Raw genomic sequence first — 23,082 nt, 5'->3', positions numbered from 1 at the left:
GTTAATAAATTTAAATATGAAATAAAAGTGTAATAATTTATCATAAAGATTGTGTTTGTGATTTCGTCAGACCTTACCCAAAATTATTTACAAAACTAGATAGAAACTAAGAACTAGAGAGAACAAAGATATTTCCTAAAAAAATAAAGTGAGATATCAAAGTTAAGTTACATAATAATTATTATCTTTCAAGCGACTTAAACACAGATAACTTAACGAACCAAATCTAATAAAATACTTTAATTTATTTGGAAGCTGAGACTTAATTCATTAAATCTGGTATTTATTTACAACTAGCTGTACCCGGCATGCGTTGCAGTGCCACATAAAGTAAATTGTTCCGTTGTATATTTTATTTATTGGAGTGCTTTTTGTACACAATATTTTTGGTTGTTCCGTCTGGATCGTGATAAATGCGAAGCGTTTTCATTAACTTCAAATATCTCAATTCCAAGGCTTCGACTTTTTGTATAGATGTTAATCCGAAAGGGATTTTGAATTTAACGACTCACTGGACTGCGAAACAGGTATCTTGCTTTGTGAATATTTAAATTAAAACTGCCACTGTCGCCAAATCATTTTCTTAGTAGGTATCTATGAAAATTTTGAAATCAATAGGTATGTCATTTTTGACCACATTTTGGTAGGCTGTTTTTTATGGCATAACTTTTTCCAAAATTACGAGAATTGGGCAAAACAACAACCCTAAAGATAAATGATCAAATTAATAAACAATTAGTTTCCAATCCAATGTTTTTATTTTTATAGATTTTATAATTATAAAATGGTTGACATTTTTAATTAAAACTCTTTATTAGGATTTGAAGAAAACTTTAAATGTTTGTCGTATATTTCATCCCAGAAAGATGCACGATTTCCAAGGAACGAATTTTTCAATGCAAGAGTGCCATTAATGGACATGTATGGAGATCGATTATATCCTACAGGCGGCCAGGCTGGATACTTCGAACCATCTGGAACTGGTTTTCTGTAAAAGATTTACAGGATATATTTCAGAGAGTATGCTCAGGAACTTTTCGATCTTGCACCCCTTCACCTTATGCCGGCGACATTCCACCTACATACACGAAACATTTTACGTCATCATCTCTCCCTCATATGCATTGCTAAGGTTTGGAATACTCTTTTACAATCTGTGTTTCCTACCAATTATAATTCGGGTATCTTTAAAACAAGATTGAATAGGCACCTTCTAGGTAAACGCGTGCCATCCTAGGCCACATCATCACTTTCCATCAGATGTGATTGTGGTCAAAGGTGTGCTTATAGTAAATAAAAACAAAATCAACATTTTATACAATTATTTAACCAAGCGAATCACATGATATAGACTTACCCTGTCGTAATAAAATTCAGCCACATTTCTCTCAGAACTGACTTCATATCTCTATATTCTTGCGAAAGCTTACTTTCGTCTTCTTCATCCATAATTGCATATGCATGTGCACAATGACGAGCCCCACGAACATTTGTATAAAGTATAAAATCAGTGCTGTCATCAACAAACGCATATTCATACAAGTATATTTATCGGCGCAATAATGAGACACGTAATTCATAGATCGAATGACGAGTAGAATCCTCAATGACGCATCGTACGTCGTCGACGTTTCCGAACCCCACCGCCACGATAGTATTTAAAAGCGAAGCGGTCCAGCGGAGCGGCATTCTATTATCGACAGTCGAAGTGATAACACGTTGAATTTGTCTACCTTTTTAATTTATTCGGTTTAGTTTGACAGTTAATTGTAACTTTGGTTTAAATGTTGAGTTTCTTAACTTCTTTCAAATTTGTTCGTTTAAGTTTGACGGTTAAATGTAATTTCGGTTAAAATATTGTAAATCGAATCTTATTGTAAATCAAATCTTTGAAAAGAGCAACCGCTGAGTTTCTTGCTGGTTCTTCTCGGCAGGAAAGGCGTTCCGAACCAGTGGTAGATTCATTTGATGATTCAAAAGTATTTGTAAAGGTTTATTTGGATAAAAGTAATATTAAAGATGGTTAAAAGTTTGATAATAAACTGTGATGAATAATAACAATGGCGCGAGTTTTATTGGAGCTAGTTCTCCTACTCTTACATCAGAAGAAGGGATGAATCAACGCCAATTACCATCATCGCCTCGCTAATAGCAACGGCATTTCTGGATAATACTTTAGAGACATAGATTGAGAAATAATGAATAGATTTTAGCCGTTTATTTTCAAACTTCAACCCTGATGTGAAAGAAATGAATATGATTTAAAATACAACGAAGTGCGACTGAAAGCAGCTAGCGCTCATTTAGGAGCAGTAAAATCGTGGGAATGTTTGCTAAAAACCACGACACGGAGTACAGTACCAGTTTTAGAACAATCAATTCAAGGAGTATAACCTGAGTGAATTGGCATACGTATGATGTTGGATAAGTGAAATAATGGCTGAAGGTATCCAAAGTCTGGAACGTGATACAAACCTAAGATTTCAAAGATAGTTGCCGACAGAAGATGACGTGCCTGGCGTGGTGTGAGCTGTTTTATTTGTCATCATTTCATTTATTATTATCATAATCTTTATTTATTTTTCCAGTGGTAGGCCGCTATTAGAAGCAGATGTGTTTTGTAAAGCTTCACAGGTGTATTTCTTTGAAAACATTTACTTTACTATTTCGTGGTCCCAAGATGATAGTAGACGGGTTTAAGCAATTTATCGGACTCCTGTTGTGTTTCTGGATAGTTCCGTTTTTTTTTTGTCTTCAAAATCGTTTTTGATTATTCGTAGATTTCGCTGTTAATGGCGAACCGTTGAATATTCTTAAATTTCACAGCAGTCACTTTGAGAGGTCATAATAGCATAGTATTTTTGTTTTTTTAAGTGATCCTTAATACCGTACTAGATCAAGGGCTTGTTTTATGGTGGGAGACACTGATCGGCAGTGTTCCTTCTTTTCAACGTTTTCTGTTTTATGGTGGAATACTATTACCAAGGACCAAGCTACTGACTGGATGTTGTGTCATATAGAATCGGTTGTTTTCTTCGTAATACAGGTTTATCGAATAACTTTGACAAACTCTGTGGTGAGCTGACGGGTCTGTGCGAGGTGACTCAACGGCTTTGGTGATTTGCTGATCATTTTCCATTTCCGTTAAAAGTATTGGCTCCGTTAGGAAGTGTTGTTGGGAAAACTAAATTGTCTTTCTTGGCCGTTGGTTATGAATATCTTTTGTAGGATTTAATCTCAGAGATTTTTAATTTTTTTTTTTTAAGTTGATATTTTAATAGTTGTTCCGCGTGTTTCTCAGACCACTGCCGCATTTGGCGGATTAAACATTTGTGGGTACATGGATTGCTCGATTAGGTATTTGGAGCCCGAATCCAAGCTATCTTAAAGACTTACTGGAACATCTTCGTATTGGCCATTTCTTTCGAGTTTCTCGTTCGGTTCAGACTTATTCTAATTACAAGTTTCGCACTTAAACGTTTCCGTGTGTTGTGCGTGCCAATGCCAAATATCAACGATACGCAGAACCGGTATCCCAGTTTCCTTTTTGTCTTAAATGATAGTAGTGAATAAATTTTTAAGGTTTTCATTTTTCAACCAAGATACGAGTCTTGTAGTCATAAATTTGTTGAATGTTCATAAGTTTGGTTCATTAAGAAGGCCATTATTGTAAAGAATTTTCTACTAAGTAATTTACTTGGACGATTGACAGACAATTTAAATCAGTTTTAATAACACCATCCCATATTAAGATCAAGCTCAAGCTTTACGAGAAAGTTAAAAATGTCTAATCAAACCTTCAGTGGAATACATCAAATCACACCATAAAGCGATCCTACAAGAGATGAAAGTACTGACTTAATCACGGCATATCTGAGGTACTTATTGTCTACTGACGAGAAAAGGTTGTCATGGGCAGAATGGCCGAACATGTTCTCAAATTATGTAATTCACCCAAGAAATCAATGAGACCATATCGGTGATGACTGACTGACAGACCTCACTTGTTCCTGAAGTGCAATCTAAATTTTAATTTCAAGGCGATCGACGTGGTTTCATAATTTAACTGTTTTGACGTGTTCCTATTATCAACTAATTATGAAATTCGCCCAATCGGCGATGAGTTGATGACTGACTAACAGACCTCGCTTGTTCCTGTAGTGCAATCCAAATTTTAATTTCAAGGTGTTGACGCGATTTTATAATTTAAGTGCTTCCATGTGTTCCTATTATCTACCAAATAGTACAGACCTCATAAAGAGATGTGTTTGCGAATCCACTTTTTCTCTTCTTATTGTTACAAATTTTTGGTACCAACCAAATACGAACAGATAATAACATTACAATTGTCGTGATTCGATTTTTACTGTTTAATAATTCCATAATTATTCAAAGTTTTGAGTAAATCGTGTTTGTCCATAGTAATATTATTTTCAAGTGGCAACTTTAACAATATTGGCAATATCATTTTTTATGTTGGCAGTCTTGTGATATGTTTGAATCGACCAATAGCAAGTGGCGCGGGTATTTTTATGATAAAATGGCGTGAAGTGGTAGGGAGATTTTTGGGGTAGACACGCTAACCAGCGGCAGAGCGGCATTCATTACGTGTGGTGTTTCGACAGAGTGAAGTAGTGAAAGGACTTCTTGAATCAGTACTGTGAAAGTGATTTTAAGTTGCAGTTGTAATTGGTGAGTTCGTTCCAATTTGTACAGATAATGTGAATTTACATACGTGTGGATATTGTTGGTTAGAAATGTTGATTAGACGGTTGAGATAGTAGTTACGATGGAGCCAATCTAGTGTAGGGTACCGTCGCCCAGTTACTTGTTGTTATTATAATCAGAGTTCTACAGGTCGGTGATACATATCAGATCTAGTTATAGAATCCCGTGGTGTTTTATGAATTCGTAACGCTGGGTGTTGTATATATCAAAACCGATTCATTATTCTGCGGCTCTGGTCAGAGACACTTCTCAGTAGACACGGTCTGTCGTACTTACTGTAGGTTTTAGAGTTGTGGTTACCTTATGTGGTTTCCGTTGGTTGAGGTCATAGTACTAGTTGTGGTAGCTAGGCTAGATGGTCGGTTTGGGACCGGTATAGGGGTGGAAGAGCCGGTCTAGGTAGAGTTGGGGTTTTGTATTTATCAAACAATGATACAAAAAAAAAAAAAAAAAAAAACAATGGGATAGTAATGATAAAAAAAAAAAAAAAGAGGATAAATATTTAAAAAAAAGGGTAATACCGCAAAAAAAAAAAAAAAAAAAAAAAAAAAAAAAAGATAAACAATGCAAAAAAAAAAAAAAAAAGAAAGAAAAAAAAAAAAACTGATAATAATATTGTATAAAATGTTAACGTAAAAGCTGAAGTAAGAATATCCTCTGAATATGAATATTACTGAACAATAGACGTGAACTTCATCGAAGTAAACCAATGGGACCAGAAGAAAAGTTTGCCACGATTAACGAACGTTTGGAAAGCGTACCAAAATTTGAAGTACAAAGTAATGTGGCCGTATCGGCTATGAGTAAACGTAATAGTACGGCAAAGTGAGGATTTGACGCGCAGACTGACGTGCTTTTATAAGTTAAGTACTTTTCCATTATTTAAGTGTAAACGGCAAGGCCAATATGAGCGCTGAGGCTCTGAGGCTGAACCAATATTAGCGCTGAGGCTTGAGGTTCCGCCGTCATCACTTTTTACTATCTCTCCGAAGGTGTAAACGTCAAGGCCAAAATGAGCGCTGAGGCTCTGAGGCTGAACCAAAATTAACGCTGAGGTTATGAGGTTCTGGCGTCATCACTTGGGGTTTCAATTATCCTTAAAGTCCATTTGATGTGTGAACCAAAATTAGCGCTGAGGCTATGAGGTTGTAACGTCATTTGTGCTTTAAGATAATTGAAATGTGAAAAAAAAAAAAAAAAAAAAAAAGCAAAAAATGGTTACTGAACCGAAATTAGCGCTGAGGCTATGAGGTTCTGATGATCACTTACCTATGTGTTTTCAATTGTCTTGTAATTCATGTGTCAACGTCAAGGCTAAAATGAGCGCCGAGGCTCTGAGGCTGAACCAAAATTAGCGCTGAGGCTATGAGGTTCTGACGTTATCACTTATGTGTTCCAAGATAATTGAAATGTGTTTACGTGAAGGCTATGAGTTAACGTGAAAGCTAATATGGGTGTCGAGGCCCTGAGGCTATGAGATTCTTAACGTGATAAGAGTGTTGAGGAACCATTTTTGATTTCGAAATTATAAGGGTTTATGTGTGTGTGATGTTGGTTTACTAATTTATGCACTTTATTGCAGAGAAAAAGGACGAGAGTAGGCGCAGGGACGCGCCTATGATCAGTATGGCCGTATCGGCGCAATAATGAGACACGTAATTCATAGATCGAATGACGAGTAGAATCCTCAATGACGCATCGTACGTCGTCGACGTTTCCGAACCCCACCGCCACGATAGTATTTAAAAGCGAAGCGGTCCAGCGGAGCGGCATTCTATTATCGACAGTCGAAGTGATAACACGTTGAATTTGTCTACCTTTTTAATTTATTCGGTTTAGTTTGACAGTTAATTGTAACTTTGGTTTAAATGTTGAGTTTCTTAACTTCTTTCAAATTTGTTCGTTTAAGTTTGACGGTTAAATGTAATTTCGGTTAAAATATTGTAAATCGAATCTTATTGTAAATCAAATCTTTGAAAAGAGCAACCGCTGAGTTTCTTGCTGGTTCTTCTCGGCAGGAAAGGCGTTCCGAACCAGTGGTAGATTCATTTGATGATTCAAAAGTATTTGTAAAGGTTTATTTGGATAAAAGTAATATTAAAGATGGTTAAAAGTTTGATAATAAACTGTGATGAATAATAACAATGGCGCGAGTTTTATTGGAGCTAGTTCTCCTACTCTTACATATTTCGTTATTACCCGCTTCCGCTTGCATTTTCACGCTTCTTGCTATGCCGTAACCAAACATAACATCAGTAAAATATTTAACGTAGTCTAGCATACTACTTTCGCTGATTGACTCATTTCCAAAGTAAAATTGCTTAATTTTTAATGCTACCTTTTCTTTTTCTGCCTCGTTGGAAAATTTTAAATTTACCGGAAGAAAGTCAGCGAAATTTGTATTCATCTGTTCTTTCCAATCATCAAAATATTTCGTTCTATAAATACCTTCCATTTCAGTTATCCCATACAACATTGGAAATTTGGGAAAGTCAACATGGTTTATTATATTCACTGGTTCATCATCTAAGAACATCTCCTCGCCAATATCACGTTCAATACAAGGTAAAAAAGCAAGGGAAGTGTCTTTTTCAATTCCAAAATCAATTTCATATAACTTTTCATATGGTGTTCTCTTGTAAATTTTTTCTAAAGCATCAATATCATCATCAATATTACTGTAGTTTAACTGTTTGGCGATTTTCTTTGCGTTTGTAATGGGATCTAGTTGTATACTGAACGGGGCTGTTTTAGACCCACTTTCTGGTATCACTTTGTGAAATAATCCTCTAGTGAGCTTAGATATCATCAGTAAATCCACAGAGGCACCTCCAGCGCTGCATCCGTTAATAGTAACATCATTTGGGTTGCCACCAAACTGTGCAATATTGTTTTGCACCCATCGCAGTAACGCAACTTGGTCTTTCATACCAGCATTGCCAGGCGCATCTTCCGTACCAAGACATAGGAAGCCATGAGCTCCAAGACGATAATTTAAATTAACAGCTATTATTTTCTTGCTCTGAACTAAATGTATTGGTGACCTTTGTGTACTATATCCAAATTGGAACGCTCCTCCATGGAGATATACAAGCACGGGAAGATTTGTGTCTTCTGTATCGGGTACGTATACATTAGCTATCAGGCAGTCTTCTTGCATCACGAAGTCACCTTTGTAGTTCCTGAAGGCAAGGTTTTGTGGGCAGATGATATTTTTTTGAACAGCTTCAAATGTATTATTCCATGACGGAGGAGGAAGGGGTGGCTAAAATAAAATAAAAGAGTTAATAACATAAAATTAATTTTTGAAATCTGTTGAATTGGAAAATCAAGTTAAACCTGGTAGAATACCGGAATCTATCATTCAAAACTTATTTGTAGAGTTATTGTATGGGCATGTAACTTAAATCTCTTATGCTGCGTGTGGGACTCTACCATAGGTTTAGAAAGTAGATTCTACTAAGAAAATCCAACAATACATTATATTATTAATAAAGAGATTCAATATTTTAATAAATCATAGGTACATTATGAGAATCAAATAGATTTTTCGCAGTGTCTATTCTCATTTTCTCTACTTAATCATATCTTCATCTTAGAAGCCAATCCAAACTAGTCTTACCCTAAATTTTTGATCCCCTGTCGGTGCTGTTGCATACGGTATCCCATAAAACACAAAAACGTCGCCTTCTGAAGCCATATAACCTTTTACAGCTCCTTGGTCTATATTTACAAGTCGGGAGGATGGTTCACCCATCACTAACGATAGGTATCCGTAAACACACAAAAATAGTCCATGACGTAACATCCTTGATAGGTACTTCGATATCTGGAAAGTGGAACTTCATAGTCTTGTTTCCATGCAATTAACCGAAGCTTTTAAGAAGTAGAGCTAACGGCCGAAAGCAACGGTTAATCCTATCTGTAATCTTGCGATAGGTAACTTACATTTTGCGTGTAGATAATTATAATAATATATCGTCTTTTTAGGGATTCCGCATGTCCGTCTATCCAGAACCATGAATTTGTGGTTACATGATTAAAAAAAAATTTAAAATACAAATAATCAATAAATATTTTCTATTCTCAATCTAAATACCAAGTGGGGTATCATGAAAGGACTTTATCTGTAGGTTCACTGTAACAACAGGTTTCTATTTATTTTTATTTATTCTTAATACTTTTAGATTTATCGTGCATAGTGTCGAAAAAAACAGTACGGAACCCTCGATACGCGAGTCTGACTCGCACTTGGCGGTTTTTTTTTACTATAACAATAATAATAATTAAAAACGTCGCTAAGTAACTTTTCGACAAATTACGGATTGGTTCATTTTAGTCATTTCGGCAGTAATTGTACAAACACTAGCGAAATAATTATGATAAACCAACAAATTATACTTACGAACCAGTTTGATTAAATATTAGGTAATAGATAAGTAGGTATATGTTTCTCAAGAACCCGGAAACTCAAATAATAAGTTAACAGCACCACAACACTTTTAAGTTACAATTTTTTTACCTCTACTGGAATAAATACTACAAAAAATTCAGTAATTTTAAATGTTTCAACTATTTCCAACGATATTCTAAAGAATACTATGAAGTACGGAATTCAAAACAAAAGATATAATAAAAATAACATCTTAAACAACTGAAGTATTTATCGGCAAATACCACTGAGAGATGACACTTCATATTATTATTATCTATTTTTAGGGTTCCATAGCTAAAAAGGAAAACGGAACCCTTATAGGATCACTTTGTTGTCTGTCTGTCTGACCATCTGTCAAGAAAATCTATAGGGTACTTCCCATTGACCTAGAATCATGAAATTATGGCAATTAGGTCTTATAGCAGAAGTAAAGGAAAAAATCCGAAAACTGTGAATTTGTGGTAAGATTAACAAAAAAAAAATTAAAATGTGATCACAAAAAATTTAATTCACTAGATCACATATAAATGGCGCAGACCGTTATTTACTTGCAGAGTTAGGTATATATCTTGTACGATGGTACGGATCCCTTCGCATGCGAGTCCGACTCGGACTTGACCGGTTTTTTGTTAACGGATCGGTAAAGGTAAGATACAGAAATGTGTACACAAAAAGATAAAGTTGAAAACTAAAAGCCGCCTGCGATCGTCTTAATAAACGCTGAAATATTATTATGATACAAAGTAAAAAAACATTGTTTGGGACCCCCACTTCTTTTCATGTAACATCCGTTAGATCAATTTTTTTCGTATAGAAGTAGCCTATGTCACCCTGACCTTTACGACGAATCGATCATTCATCAAAATTGGCCTAGTAGTTTAGGCGCTACGGTGGAACACTCAGAATCTGGATACAAACATACATACCCACATACATACATACATAGACTGCTAAAATCATAAACTTTCCTTTTGGCTTTGCCGCAGTCGAGTAAAAAACACGCAGGATTTTGATTGTGGAACTTTTTGGAAAACTTCTCAAGAAACTGCTAATTATCTGGGTCGTATTGAATAAAGCCGTAACACATTATTCCAGTCACGGGACGTATATTGTATACCTACTTTAGTTTTCCTTACTTTACTTAAAAGGTAAACAAGTACATATCCTTTCGCTGAAATAAAGAGACGCACTATGCGCGTTGTTACCGCGACGCAAACTGACCATGAAACCATGATCTGTGCGTTGATAGATCAGTCGGCCAGTTAGCTTGTTTTTTAGGGTTCCGTACCTCAAAAGGAAAAACGGAACCCTTATAGGATAACTTTGTTGTCTGTCTGTCTGTCTAGCTGTCAAGAAACCTATAGAGTACTTCCCGTTAACCTAGAATTATGAAGTTTGGCAGGTAGATAGGTCTTATAGCACAAGTACAGGAATATATCTGAAAACTGCGAATTTGTGGTTACATCATTTAAAAAAAATTAAAATGTGTTTCAATTTCCAAACTTTACCAAGTGGGATATCATATGAAAGGGCTTTACGTATACATTCTAAAACAGATTTTTATTTATTTTTATGTACTTATAACAGTTTTTGATTTATCGTGCAAAATGTTGGAAAAAATACCCGAGTATGGAACCCTCAGTGCGCGAGTCTGACTCGCACTTGGCCGGTTTTTAATAAATATGACAACACGTGGGGTGTTGTCATAATCAACAGCTATGGTACCGTACACGTTATATCTATGAGTAGCTCTCTTTAGCTCTCTAGATATTAAATATTTTAGATATCTGATATTATTAATCTTTAGATCTTAGATTTTCCATGATAAAACGTACGTAGCAAGTTACAGCCAAAGAAATTATTATGACCGTAATCCATACTTACTAATATTTATTAATAAATACGAAAGTGCGTCTGTCTGTCGGTCTGCTAGCTTTTCAGCTTTTTCCAACATTTTAACCGATTTTGATGAAAGGTACAGAGTTAGCTTGCAACCCGGAAATGACACAGGCAGCTTTTTATTCCGGAACTGCAAAGAATTCCCACGGAATTTTTGAAAAACCTAAATTCATGTGGACGATGCGGGCATCATCTAGTTTCTAATATTCATTTGACAGACTATACACCAATAAGTATTTAACAACGTGATTATTTGAGTGGAATAAATCAAATCCGTAAATTATAATTTTTTAATTTGTATCAAAAAATTTGAGTACTTATAAAAATTCAAAATTCTGGTTTTGCATAATGTTTCTCATATATTTCATCCCAGAAAGGTGCACGATTTCCAAGGAACTGAGTTTTCAGTGCAAGAGTGCCATTAATGGACATGTATGGAGACCGATTATATCCTACAGGCGGCCAGGCTGGATACTTCGAACCATCTGGAACCGGTTTTCTGTAAAAGCAACCAACATTGATTAAACCCGAAAGTATATTTTTAATTTTTAATTTTTATTTATTTGGGACAGTTAACAATTATATATTATTTAAGTATTAAAAATATGTATACTTAACTTAAATCTATCAAACAATATTGGTAAATATACATATTATATCAACTACAGTAACACTATTCACAACTTAACAATAGAACTAGAGCGACAAAATTGAACAAACTGCTTAACCTAATAGAAACAAAGAACTTAAACTGTACAGTAATTAAAAACAACTAAGAATGTGTGAGTGTGTGTTTCTTTTTATTCATAGACTAGCGCTTGGCTGCAATCAGAGCTGGTGGCAAGTGGCTGGTATTCACTCTTGACTTGACACAACTCTGTTGGTCGCGACGATGTCTCTTTTGAACGTCTTGTAGTTCAAGGAAGAGTAGAGGGCACTAGATCACGTGGTAGATGCCCATAAGATGGACAAATCAAGTGATGCAAGTAGCCCAAGGGAAGCAGTCATGAGAGATAAATCGTGACGCAATGTTAAGCGAGCCACAGCACTGCAGTGATGACCAGAACCGCCTTGTTAAGAGCGTAACAACAAAGAATGAGTGTGTTTATTGGTTCATTTCCTAAAAGCTTGCATATAAGTGAAATTTCATACATGCACAAAGAATTTCATACTTGCAAAAAACTCACTAAGTATGGACCGTTTGTCTGTTGTTTTTTATAAGTACGGTCTGTTCTACGTTTTTAAACTTTATGTTTTTATAGGTACATAGTATTATATCGAAAACTTACCCTGTTGTGATAAAATTAAGCCAGAGGTCTCTCATAACTGACATCATATTTTTGTATTCTTGCGATAGCTTACTTTCATCTCCTAAATATAATATTGCATGCGCCTGTGCGCAATGATCAGCCCCACGGATATTTGTGTAAGGAATATAATCCTCACTATCATCTACAAATGCATATTCGTACAAGTATATTTGGCTATTGCCCGCTTCGACTTGCATTTTCACGCTCCTTGCAGTTCCATAACCAAACATAACATCCGAAAAGTATTTGACGTAGTCTAGCACACTTTCTTCATTGATTGTTTCATTCCCAAAATAAAATTCTTTTATTTTTTGTGCAACTTCTTCTTTTTCTTCCATGTTAGAAAACTTTAAATTCACCGGAATAAAATCAGCAAAGTTTATGTTCATCTGGTCTTTCCAATTATCAAAATTATTCATTCTATAAATACCTTCCATATCAGTTACTCCATATAGCATTGGCAATTTGGTGTATTCACCGTTCTTTATAATATTTACTGGATCATCATCTAGGAACATTTCATCGCCAATATCACGTTCAATACAAGGCAAAAAAACAATGGAAGTATCCTTTTCATTTCCCAAGTCAATTTCATACAATTTCTCGTATGGAGCTGTCTTATAGAAATTTTCTAAATTATCAATATCATCAACTGTGCTACAGTTCAACTCTTTGGCAATTCTTTTTGCGTTTGCAATGGAATCGACTTGTACACTAAACGGGGCAGTTTTGGATCCACTTTCTGGTATAACTCTGTGAAACAATCCATTTGCAATCTTAGATATCATCAGAAGATCGACAGATGCACCTCCAGAACTGCATCCATTAATAGTAACATCATTTGGATTGCCACCAAACTGTGCAATATTTTTTTGCACCCATCGGAGTAATGCAACTTGGTCTTTCATACCAGCATTGCCGGGTACATCTTCTGTACCAAGACATAGGAAGCCATGGGCTCCAAGACGATAATTGAAATTAACAGCTATTATTTTCTTGCTCTGAACTAAATGTATTGGTGCTCTTTTTGAACCGTATCCATATTGGAATGCCCCTCCATGGACATAAACAAGTACGGGAAGATTTGTTTCTTCTGTATCAGGGACGTATAAGTTAGCAATAAGACAGTCTTCTTGCATCATAAACTCGCCTTCGTAATTAGTTAGGGCAAGATTTTGTGGACAGATAATGTTTGTTTGAACAGCTTCAAATGTAGTCGTCCAGGTAGGAGGCGGTAGAGGTGGCTACAACGAAGAAAGATAAAGCGATTTAAAAAAAATCAAAAAAGCAAATTTTGTACCTATCAATTTTGTTAAGAAAGTAAAGCAAGACCTTGTGAAAACCCGAAATAATTGTAGGAAGAATCGTAGATGAACATGACAATTAATGACGTATTAAAGATAATAATTCGAGATCTTACAATAATCTATTTCGATATTGATTAAATTAACTTAGTATTGTATTAAATTAACTTGTTATAATCTTACCCTAAATTTTTGGGGTCCGGTTGGTGCCGTAGCATATGGTATACCATAGAACACAAAGACGCCACCTTCTGGTGCCATGTAACCTTTTACAGGCCCCTGATGTATATTAACAACTCGTGAATCAGGTACACCTGTCACTGATACTAGAAACCCGCAAGCACAAAAAAATATCCCGTTCCATAGCATCCTGGATAGGAACCTCGATTTAATATCTGAAAAGCGTCACATGTATGTTTTCAAGGAGAAACATGATAAACCTATCTATAGACCAAACTGCTGGGTCTAGTAAGAGAAAGTTCTCTCTCAGAAAATGCTACATAATGAAGTCATAAAAATATATTTTCTCATAGTATATCCACGAAGAAAGGATTACCAGAAATTCCACCCTAACGAAACCAAAGCTGCTAATTATATTTATTATGTGATATTTTTGCCTATTACAATTTTTTTGTGTGTGTGTGAGTGGGTGTGTGTGTGTGTGTGTGTGTGTGTGTGTGTGTGTGTGTGTGTGTGTGTGTCCAGGTGGTACCAACATCAATGTATAGCCATTTACTTACTTTTAAATACTAATAATATATTGTGTCTGTTTATCTTTCTTATAGCTCGTGGTATTTATTTAAAGAATAAAAATATTTTGGTGATAGAAGGGCTGGTTCAGTTTTTGAGCAAAGTATCAGCCTAACTGTCCAGTGCAGAAATACAGTCAGTATTCTTGGCACCATTCCACACGGGCATGATTTGTACACTCATACACTCATTAGATATAGCTAGCTTTATGTTACATTGTGACGTTTTCTATAAGAAAATCAATAAAATATACTAGTTTTTTAACTATAGTTTTTACCTAAATCCCAAGGCTCTCAAGCTTCTGGAAACTCAAATAGTACATAGGATAACTTTAAAACTGTATTCTTCTTTTTTGTTTAAATATTATAATAAATTATTATTTATTGTAGAGACGTTTTAAAGTTCTTAACTCTTATCTCTTTCTAAGAGTTTTCATATGATATTACGTCTATTGCAAGTGAAGTGTTTATCGGGAAGATGGCACTGAACATTATATCTTTTTAGGGTTCTGTATCGAAATCGTAAAAAGGAACCCTTGTGAAGCGACTGTCTGCCCATCTGTCTGTCCGTTTGTCCGTCACAATCGCTTATTTAAGTAACTACTAATTCTATCGACTTGGGAAAATTTCTACCAAATTTTACTAAATGCTTACCTAACTTTATTGCGAAAAAATTCAATAATTGCAATAGTTAGAATCTATTGTCATTACTTATTACAGGAAAAATAAAAGGAGTCTCTAACTTCTTACAAACAAATTTAATTACGCAGTCCAAACGAGAGAAATCTTCTAAGAAAAACCAAAAAGAAAAGATTTTTTTTGAGGCAGCAGATAATAATTATTGTTACGAACCCTTGGTCTGACAAATAGAGACGTGTCTGTATACTGTCAGAATTATTGTGTAAATTGTCAGACAATAGTCTGACTCGCACTTAGTCGGTTTTTTAGGGTTTCGTACCTGAAAAGGAAAAACTTTACCCTTATAGGAACACTTTGTTGTCTGTCTGTCTGTCTGTCTGTCCGTCTGTCCGTCCGTCGTGTCTGTCAAGAAAGTTTTTGATTTATCGTGCAAAATGTTGGAAAAAATACCCAAGTATGGAACCCTCAGTGCGCGAGTCTGACTCGCACTTGGCCGGTTTTTTATTTATAGCTGATAGGTAAGCAAAGGTATATATACCTCGAACAGAGTACCAACAGACTTTTAACAGTGCACACTGCACACAAAAAACACGCGGGTTTTTACTGAACTTCTTCGCGAAACTTAACAAGATCCTGCTAATTATCTTGGCAGTAGTGATAAAGGCCGTATCACATTGTTCTTCTCAGTGGATACAGTGCGTCTAATCCAGCGCTAGACTGATGACTGTCTTTTATTATAATTTTTCATCTCCTCCGATAGGCACCATGTATACCATAGTACCAATACCATGGTTACCATAATAAATTGCACAGTAGTCGGGATCGAGTCCATAAGATATGTGCAACTAATTTAATTAATAGCGGTTGAGAAAACAGGTGATAATTTTCAAACGGTTGAACCGATTTTCATCAAACATAACTAGGAATCATCTCGATTAAACACGCTTTCAGTAAAGAAAACTGCATTTAAATCGGTCCATCCGTTTGAGCGCTACGATACCACAAACCGACACACAGATACACAAATTTTTATAAGACGTCTCTATTTGCGTCTGAGTTCAAAGCGACTAAACTCAAAAGGGTTTTTTTCTTGAGTTAAAAAACACGCCAAAAGCACGGTAATTTTGGAAAACTGAGTTTTTTCAAAAAGTATGCTACTTAAAATCGAACTATAACTTTTTATAATTATCTACTAAACCTTGGGGTATCACAAAAAGAATCAATAGTGATGAATGAACAGTGACGATTTCATACGTGCTTTATTTCACCGTTAAAGTCACGGAACAGAAAAAACAGGTTAAAGTATTAGTAGCGTGTTCTTTTATAAGTATGCTTTAGCCTTTACCACAAACAATACCTACCTCTCTTGTGGTTTGTGTACCTAAATAACATAGACGTCCATCAATATTGAATCTTTTAAACCGAATTACCTATTAAATATTTACGTATATAATCTGGACCCATAGGGTTCCCGTTCCCAATATGAAAACCTATTTTAATTTCTTTGATATAAAATTACTACTTATCTGAGGACTGCAACTTCATCTGCGTAAATTTGGGTAATTAAGGTATCCAGGATAGGTACCTCCATACTACCTCCGTGGTAAATTAAGTCAAAATCGATCGGTAACAAACTAGACTAGGTAACAAATTTTTATTTTTCCACAAGAAATTTCTTGTGGGAAAATAAAAATTATAATATGCTTCTTTTGTGGTACACGTAGATACGTGCTATGAAAACTCGCATAATTTTGTAAGGTACCGTCTCATATTCTCTCATGATTAGATTTAGGGATTTTGGGCAGTTATTTAGGTAATAGGTAGGTGTAGGTTTTTTAGACACAATGATGGTATTATTAAGGGTTGTTTAAATGTAATGACTAGTGAAGTATTACGCCTATTATTATTTAAGTAGAGCGAACATAAGGTGCACGGATAAACCCGGACAGGTTTTTGATGCACCGGAATGCACATTGAAATATTGTAGTAATTAAAATGGATTATGTTTGTTTTAAATAAAATGAAATAAAAATATGAGGCCCAGTGCGGATTGGCAGACTTCACACACCTTTGAGGACATTATGGAGAACTCTCTGGCATACAGGTTTCCACACGATATTTTCTTTACAGCTAGTGAAAGCTATATTATTATTATTATTAGTGATATATTTAATTGCTTAAAAATTTAACTCCGAGAAGTTAGAGGTGCGTGCCCGAGATAAAACCCCCGACTTCACGAATGGTTATTCCGGCCTTAATATCAGTCTGATATTTGGTCGTTGGACGAAGAGCCAGTCAGTAGTAATTTCCCGCGGGAAATACACTAACGATACACATCGTTGGTTCTTACGTGATCAGGATTGTTGTGAGGTTTGATTTGTTAGGTTTTCACTGAGGCCGGTTGCTGCAGACTTGAATATCAATAGCTCTTAGCTAGGAATGATACCTAGGTGCTTGTTTCATTTTTAGAGTTCCGTACCCGAAGCGTGCTAACGGGACGGGGGCCTCCGTTGTTCGTCCGTCCGTTCATTCGTTCGTCCCGTCTGTCTGTATTTCGGCGGCCTGTATCTCGTGAACCGTATTTTTTCCGTAGGTAATAGTTCAACTCTAACCGTAATAGTTACACACGTGAATGACACAGAATGACGTGATTTCAATTGCCACTAAATGATAAAATTTTCAAAATGATAATTTAAAAAATTAAAAAGTGTCAATTCTTGTATGATGGTACGGAACCTTTCGGGTGCGAGTCCGACTTACACTTGACCGATTTTTTTATAGGATTCCAAATTATTACAAAAACATAAGAATTCGTAATACCAAACAAACATCAGGCGGAAATTGCTATTTATTTTTGATTGCTAAAGTTTAATTGAACTGAACTTGAAATAAATAACTGGTGGATACTATACTAACTACCTACGTAGCGCAAAACCCTTCGTTTAGTCGTTTCATAGCCTGCTAGTGTAAAGCCTCGAGGTTTTGTTACAAGTTTCATTACTATGGTGAACTGAGATCGAGGTATAAGTACTCGTAGAGTACTCGTACTACTACTATAGAATAGAATAGAACAGAATAGAATAGAATAGAACAGAATAGATTTTTATTCAAATAAACTTTTACATGTGCTTTTGAATCGTCAAATAATTTACCACTGGTTCGGAATGCCGCTACCAAAAAGAACCAGCAAGAAACTCAGCGGTTGCTCTTTTCAATTGGTTAATTTACAATAATATTCCATACTTCTATGTTTCTATGGGCACGTACCTACGTTACAATCTGTAAACGTATCGATATATCATGATTAGATTTATCGATATTTTGGAATGATACACTTCCAAAAGATATGCATCGGTTTGATAACATTATGAGCAGTAAGTACTACAGGTAGGTAGAGTGCACAGTTATTAATAAAACCGGCCAAGTGCGAGTCGGTCTCGCACACCAAGGACTCCGTACCATCGTACAACATAATATGACAATATAATATACTTACTTTTTATTTTATTTTCATTTTCATGGCGGCCATTTTGAATTTTTTGTGTTCCGTACCTCAAAAAGAAAAACGGAACCCTTATAGGATCATTTTGTTGCCTGTCTGTCTGTCTATCTGTCCGTCTGTCCGTCCGTCGTGTCTGTCAAGAAACCTATAGGGTACTTTTCGTTGACCTAGAATTATGAAATTTGGCAGATAAGTAGGTCTTATAGCACAAGTAAAGGAATAAACCTGAAAACCGTGAATTTGTGGTAACGTCACAGGAAAAACATAAAAATTTGTTTCAATTTTTAAAGTAAGATAACTATACCAAGTGGGGTATCATATGAAAGGGCTTTACTTGTACATTCTAAAACAGATTTTTATTTATGCATAATAGTTTTCTTGAGCAAAATGTCGCAAAAATACCCGAGTACGGAACCTGCGCGAGTCTGACTCGCACTTGGCCGGTTTTTTTATTATTTGTTGTTATAGCGGCAATAGAAATACACAATCTGTGACTACTCTCTGTCTATTATGGTCACTTGTTTATATGTGAAATATAATATAAACACGCCCACTAAATGACCTATAAATTATTATCGGATAATGAGTAATTAGTATTACAAATTAACACAACATCATATAATCGACTGATTTCAAGAACATTATTAATCATATTTTTAACTTAAATCATATTATAAGCGGTTCCTCTGGTGCTGCAAATGTTCATGGGCGACGGTAATCACTTAACATCAGGTGACCCGCCTGCTCGTTTGCTCGCTATTTTTTATTTAAAAAAATATGCATTGTTTATTTCAAAACCAAACTGAGCAGGTAGGTAAGTACTTTTCGAGAGCACTCTACAGCACATGGTCCTTGGCGTATCTCATCCAGCCACTAAGCGTCATCATGTTAAGGTCGTCTTATCAAGTGGAGGTCCATCAAGAGGTGGAGGTCGTCAGAGGTCGCGTACCTGTATCCAGTCTCCCATTTCCATCAGACAACGATTTTGACGACCCAGGGCTCAATGGTAAGCGCTGTGGTCTTATAAGTGGGAGTTCCCGGGTTCGATTCCCGGTAGGAGTTCGGAATTTCCTGTTTGTCTGGTGGGAGGCTTCGGCCGTGGCTAGTTATCACCCCACCGGCAAAGCCTTGCCGCTAAGCGATTTAGCGTTCCGGCCCAATGCCGTGTAGATACCAAGGGGAACTTATGGATTTGATAAAAAACTGCCATACTCCTTCCAGGTTAGCCCACTTCCATCTTAGACTGCATCATCACTTACCACCTGGTGAGATGGCAGTCAAGAGCTAACTTATATCTGTATAAATAAATGAAAACACGTCTGACCCCCGTCTGCGACAAACATGACCTGCTCAATGCCACTTCTTGCTAATGTTTTGCACTTACTGGCCAAAAGATTAATAATTATTGTGTAAATAATAAAAGTAACAGGGTGTTATTAAAACAGTAGCAAGAACAACGATATATTATTGATAAGATACCATAAAAAACCGCGAAATTAAAATTAAAAATGCTGTATTGTCTTAAAGTTTGCAATGTATTGCAATTACAAGTGTAAATTAAAAATTCATAACACCCCCGACAAGTGAAGGTTTTCCTGGATTATAGCTAAGAACATTCTCGATCAAGCCACCTTTCAAACAAAAAAAACTAAATTAAAATTGGTTCATTAGTTTAGGAGCTACGATGCTACAGACAGATACACAAATACACACGTCAAACTTATAACACCTCTCTTTTTGGGTCGTTTGGGTCGGGGGTTTGACTGACAGTTGACTAGCGTAGTCCGCGGAGTGCTCGCTATACATTGCAGGTTTGAAAAATACTACCTTAGAAATATTAGTACAAGGCAAGAATAAGGCAAATTGTTATTAGTATTGAATTGTGTTATGTAGTATAATAATAGCGCTAGGTTTTTACTAGCCTTCTAATTACATATACAGGGTGTCAACAGAACGCTAGCAAACACGAAGACCGATGATGGTACTGATGATGGTACATAAGATGTTATAAAAAGAACAACGACAATTTTTTTTAAACCCTTTTTTTTTAAAAGTTTACAATATATTGCTAATAAAACATCTGATTGACGCTAGAGTTCAACGAACGTTCCGTAAATAGGCCACTCGAAGTCAATGCCGCGTCGTAGGTGGGGCATTGACCCGAGTTTTGCACGCTATACAATGCGGCTTTGAAAAATACTAAATCACTAAACCTAAGACAAGGCAAATGGTTATTGGCCTTGGATTGTATTAACTATTAAGGTAGTATAATATTATCGCTAAGTTTTTGCTAGTGTTCTGGTTACAACCTGTATATATAGCGAAGAATCCATATACAGTGACATGAACCCCCGGTAATCTGGCCCCTGTCTAATCCGGCACCCTCTGTAATCCGACATGTTGTCGGATTACCGGGGGTCCACTGAAGTTAATTTCAGACATGAATTCTACATCAGGCGGACAAAAGTTGCATTGTCATTATAAACGTAAAACTGATACAAGGAAGAGGATTAACAATAATGGTTTTCCCAGTCAAAATAAAGGAAAAAGGTTGAAATATGACCTTTTGCAAAACTAGCGAGGATAGATTCGTATTACGAGATATGACTATCAACAACCTATTTAATTCCAAACAATACTGTTTGAAACCAAATATAATAATATTCTCTAACATGTTTTATAAGAATTTTTTAAATATGATTTTTTACCCCCGACCCAAGAAGGAGGGGTGTTATAAGTTTCACGTGTGTATATGTGTATTTGTGTATCTGTCTGTGGCATCGTAGCTCCTAAACTAATGAACCGATTTTAATTTAGTTTTTTTTGTTTGAAATGTGGCTTGATCGAGAGTGTTCTAAGGTATAATCTAAGAAAATCGGTTCAGCCGTTCGAAAGTTATCAGCTCTTTTCTAGTTACTGTAACCTTCACTTGTCGGGGGTGTTATAAATTTTTAATTTACACTTGTAGGGCTAATAATATTAAGAAGCATACTAGTCGAATATGTATTTGGATGAGAGTAGGTCTTTATGTACCTACACAGGGGTAATAGCACAGAATATAATAACAGAGGGGTAGTGTCCCCGCCAAAGCGAGCTAAACTAAAGGGCGCAGCACTATCTCCCTTTTCTCGAAGCGTTTCGTCGTATTTTCGAGTCGTTCATATTTACAAATTATTCTATTCATATTTTCTACGTAATAAGGTATATATTTACATTAATATTACCAACTATTCGACTATTATCATTATAGAAACTGACTGCTGAGAACCAACTACTTAATGTATATTTAAAGTCTTAATAATGCCAAGTTCATATTATTTGTTCAGATAAAAAAAAACACACACACACGAGTTCCACTGTCATAATACTTTACGTTTTGGGAACTGTACAAAAAATATTTGAATACCTATCTATAATTTGCATTATTCGAGGCCGAGTCTAAGTAAATATTGTCTATGCTTCACCATTATTAGTCTCAGTCCAAGGAAGCACTTCAGGTAATTTAACTTTTTCAACTTTCAACCAAATATATTTGTAAAATAATACAGCCAACACTGATCCAACTAAAGGTCCCACCCAATATATCCAATGTCCGTTCCAAGTGTTGGTCCAAACTGCTGGTGCAAATGATCTCGCTGGATTCATACTAGCCCCGGTCAAAGGGCCTCCTGCGACTGACAGACCAGCGACAGTCAGGCCCAATTTAATTGGATTGGACCCATCTTTATCCGCATTAACTGGATCCCATAAATTGCAATTAATGAACACTAAAGATGCCGTCAATAAAATTTCAATTCCCAAAGCTTGGTATATATTATGCTTTTCATGAGGTTGGGTGGTACAAACTCCGTCTGTATATAAATCTATGGGCGACATTCCCATGAGAGCGCCAAAACCGATGACAGCGCCCAAGCATTGTACAACAAAATACGCAAATCCAAGAGCTACAGACATTTTACCCCAGATCACTCCAGCTAACGTCACTGCAGGGTTCATGTACGCACCAGATATACCTCCAAATGTCTGGATGTTGATGAGAACTATTAATCCAAATCCAAGAGCACCATATAACGGTGGATTTTTTGGGAAACCATCTATTGGTATACATCCCATACATCCAAGGAATAGCAACAATGACGTGGACACCAGTTCAGAAAGGATAGCTCTCCAGTTATTTGTCCACCAAAGGCGCAGTCCTTTTGACTGTTTTGGCTTGTCTTCCTTCGCCATCATTTCATCTGTTGCAGATTCGAGATGATTATCCATTGTCATTGTTTGTGGTTTAATAACCGGTTGCGTGTCCTGAAGCTACCGAACGAATGAATCACATTACAATAGTCACTAATTGTATGAAGATTCAGGAATAACACGTTTTTCCTTATACGTATACGTGTTAACACAAGGTGTTCTGCTTGCAATCTGGTGAAATCACACATCAGTGTTTGATACAATCACGGCATTTTGTGTTAAATACGTACAGATATGATACCTTTATCAAAACGTCCATATTACGTCT

General features: G+C 35.9%; 4 protein-coding genes across 4 annotated transcripts in view; all 4 read right to left on the bottom strand.

Moving 5' to 3' along the window:
• Positions 1-10,364, bottom strand: part of LOC123870770 (esterase FE4-like) — a 22,883-nt gene extending 12,519 nt beyond the window's left edge. Inside the window, exon 1 of the mRNA XM_045914179.1 lies at positions 10,285-10,364. The gene's annotated coding sequence lies outside the window, so the exon portion shown is untranslated. The remainder of the gene's footprint in view (positions 1-10,284) is intronic.
• Positions 85-23,082, bottom strand: LOC123870773 (aquaporin-like). Its single transcript, XM_045914181.1, has 3 exons — positions 21,839-23,082; positions 15,783-15,788; positions 85-95 (listed from the first exon to the last, which is right to left on the bottom strand). The coding sequence occupies exon 1, from the start codon at positions 22,836-22,838 to the stop codon at positions 22,020-22,022; it is 819 nt and encodes a 272-aa protein (XP_045770137.1). The 5' UTR covers positions 22,839-23,082; the 3' UTR covers positions 85-95; positions 15,783-15,788; positions 21,839-22,019.
• On the bottom strand, positions 5,785-9,173 carry LOC123870981 (venom carboxylesterase-6-like). Its single transcript, XM_045914497.1, has 4 exons — positions 9,134-9,173; positions 8,351-8,557; positions 6,913-7,993; positions 5,785-5,891 (listed from the first exon to the last, which is right to left on the bottom strand). Exons 2-4 carry the CDS (start codon positions 8,534-8,536, stop codon positions 5,785-5,787), a joined length of 1,374 nt encoding a protein of 457 aa, XP_045770453.1. The 5' UTR covers positions 8,537-8,557; positions 9,134-9,173.
• On the bottom strand, positions 11,339-14,842 carry LOC123870772 (esterase FE4-like). The gene is made up of 4 exons (XM_045914180.1): positions 14,704-14,842; positions 13,860-14,071; positions 12,352-13,616; positions 11,339-11,561 (listed from the first exon to the last, which is right to left on the bottom strand). The coding sequence occupies exons 2-4, from the start codon at positions 14,043-14,045 to the stop codon at positions 11,390-11,392; spliced, it is 1,623 nt and encodes a 540-aa protein (XP_045770136.1). The 5' UTR covers positions 14,046-14,071; positions 14,704-14,842; the 3' UTR covers positions 11,339-11,389.

This window comes from Maniola jurtina, chromosome 13, assembly GCF_905333055.1.
Source record: "Maniola jurtina chromosome 13, ilManJurt1.1, whole genome shotgun sequence".
NCBI lineage: Eukaryota > Metazoa > Arthropoda > Insecta > Lepidoptera > Nymphalidae > Maniola > Maniola jurtina.
The sequence above is the reverse complement of the archived record's forward strand: the minus strand, read 5'-3'. Positions and strand labels throughout refer to the sequence as shown.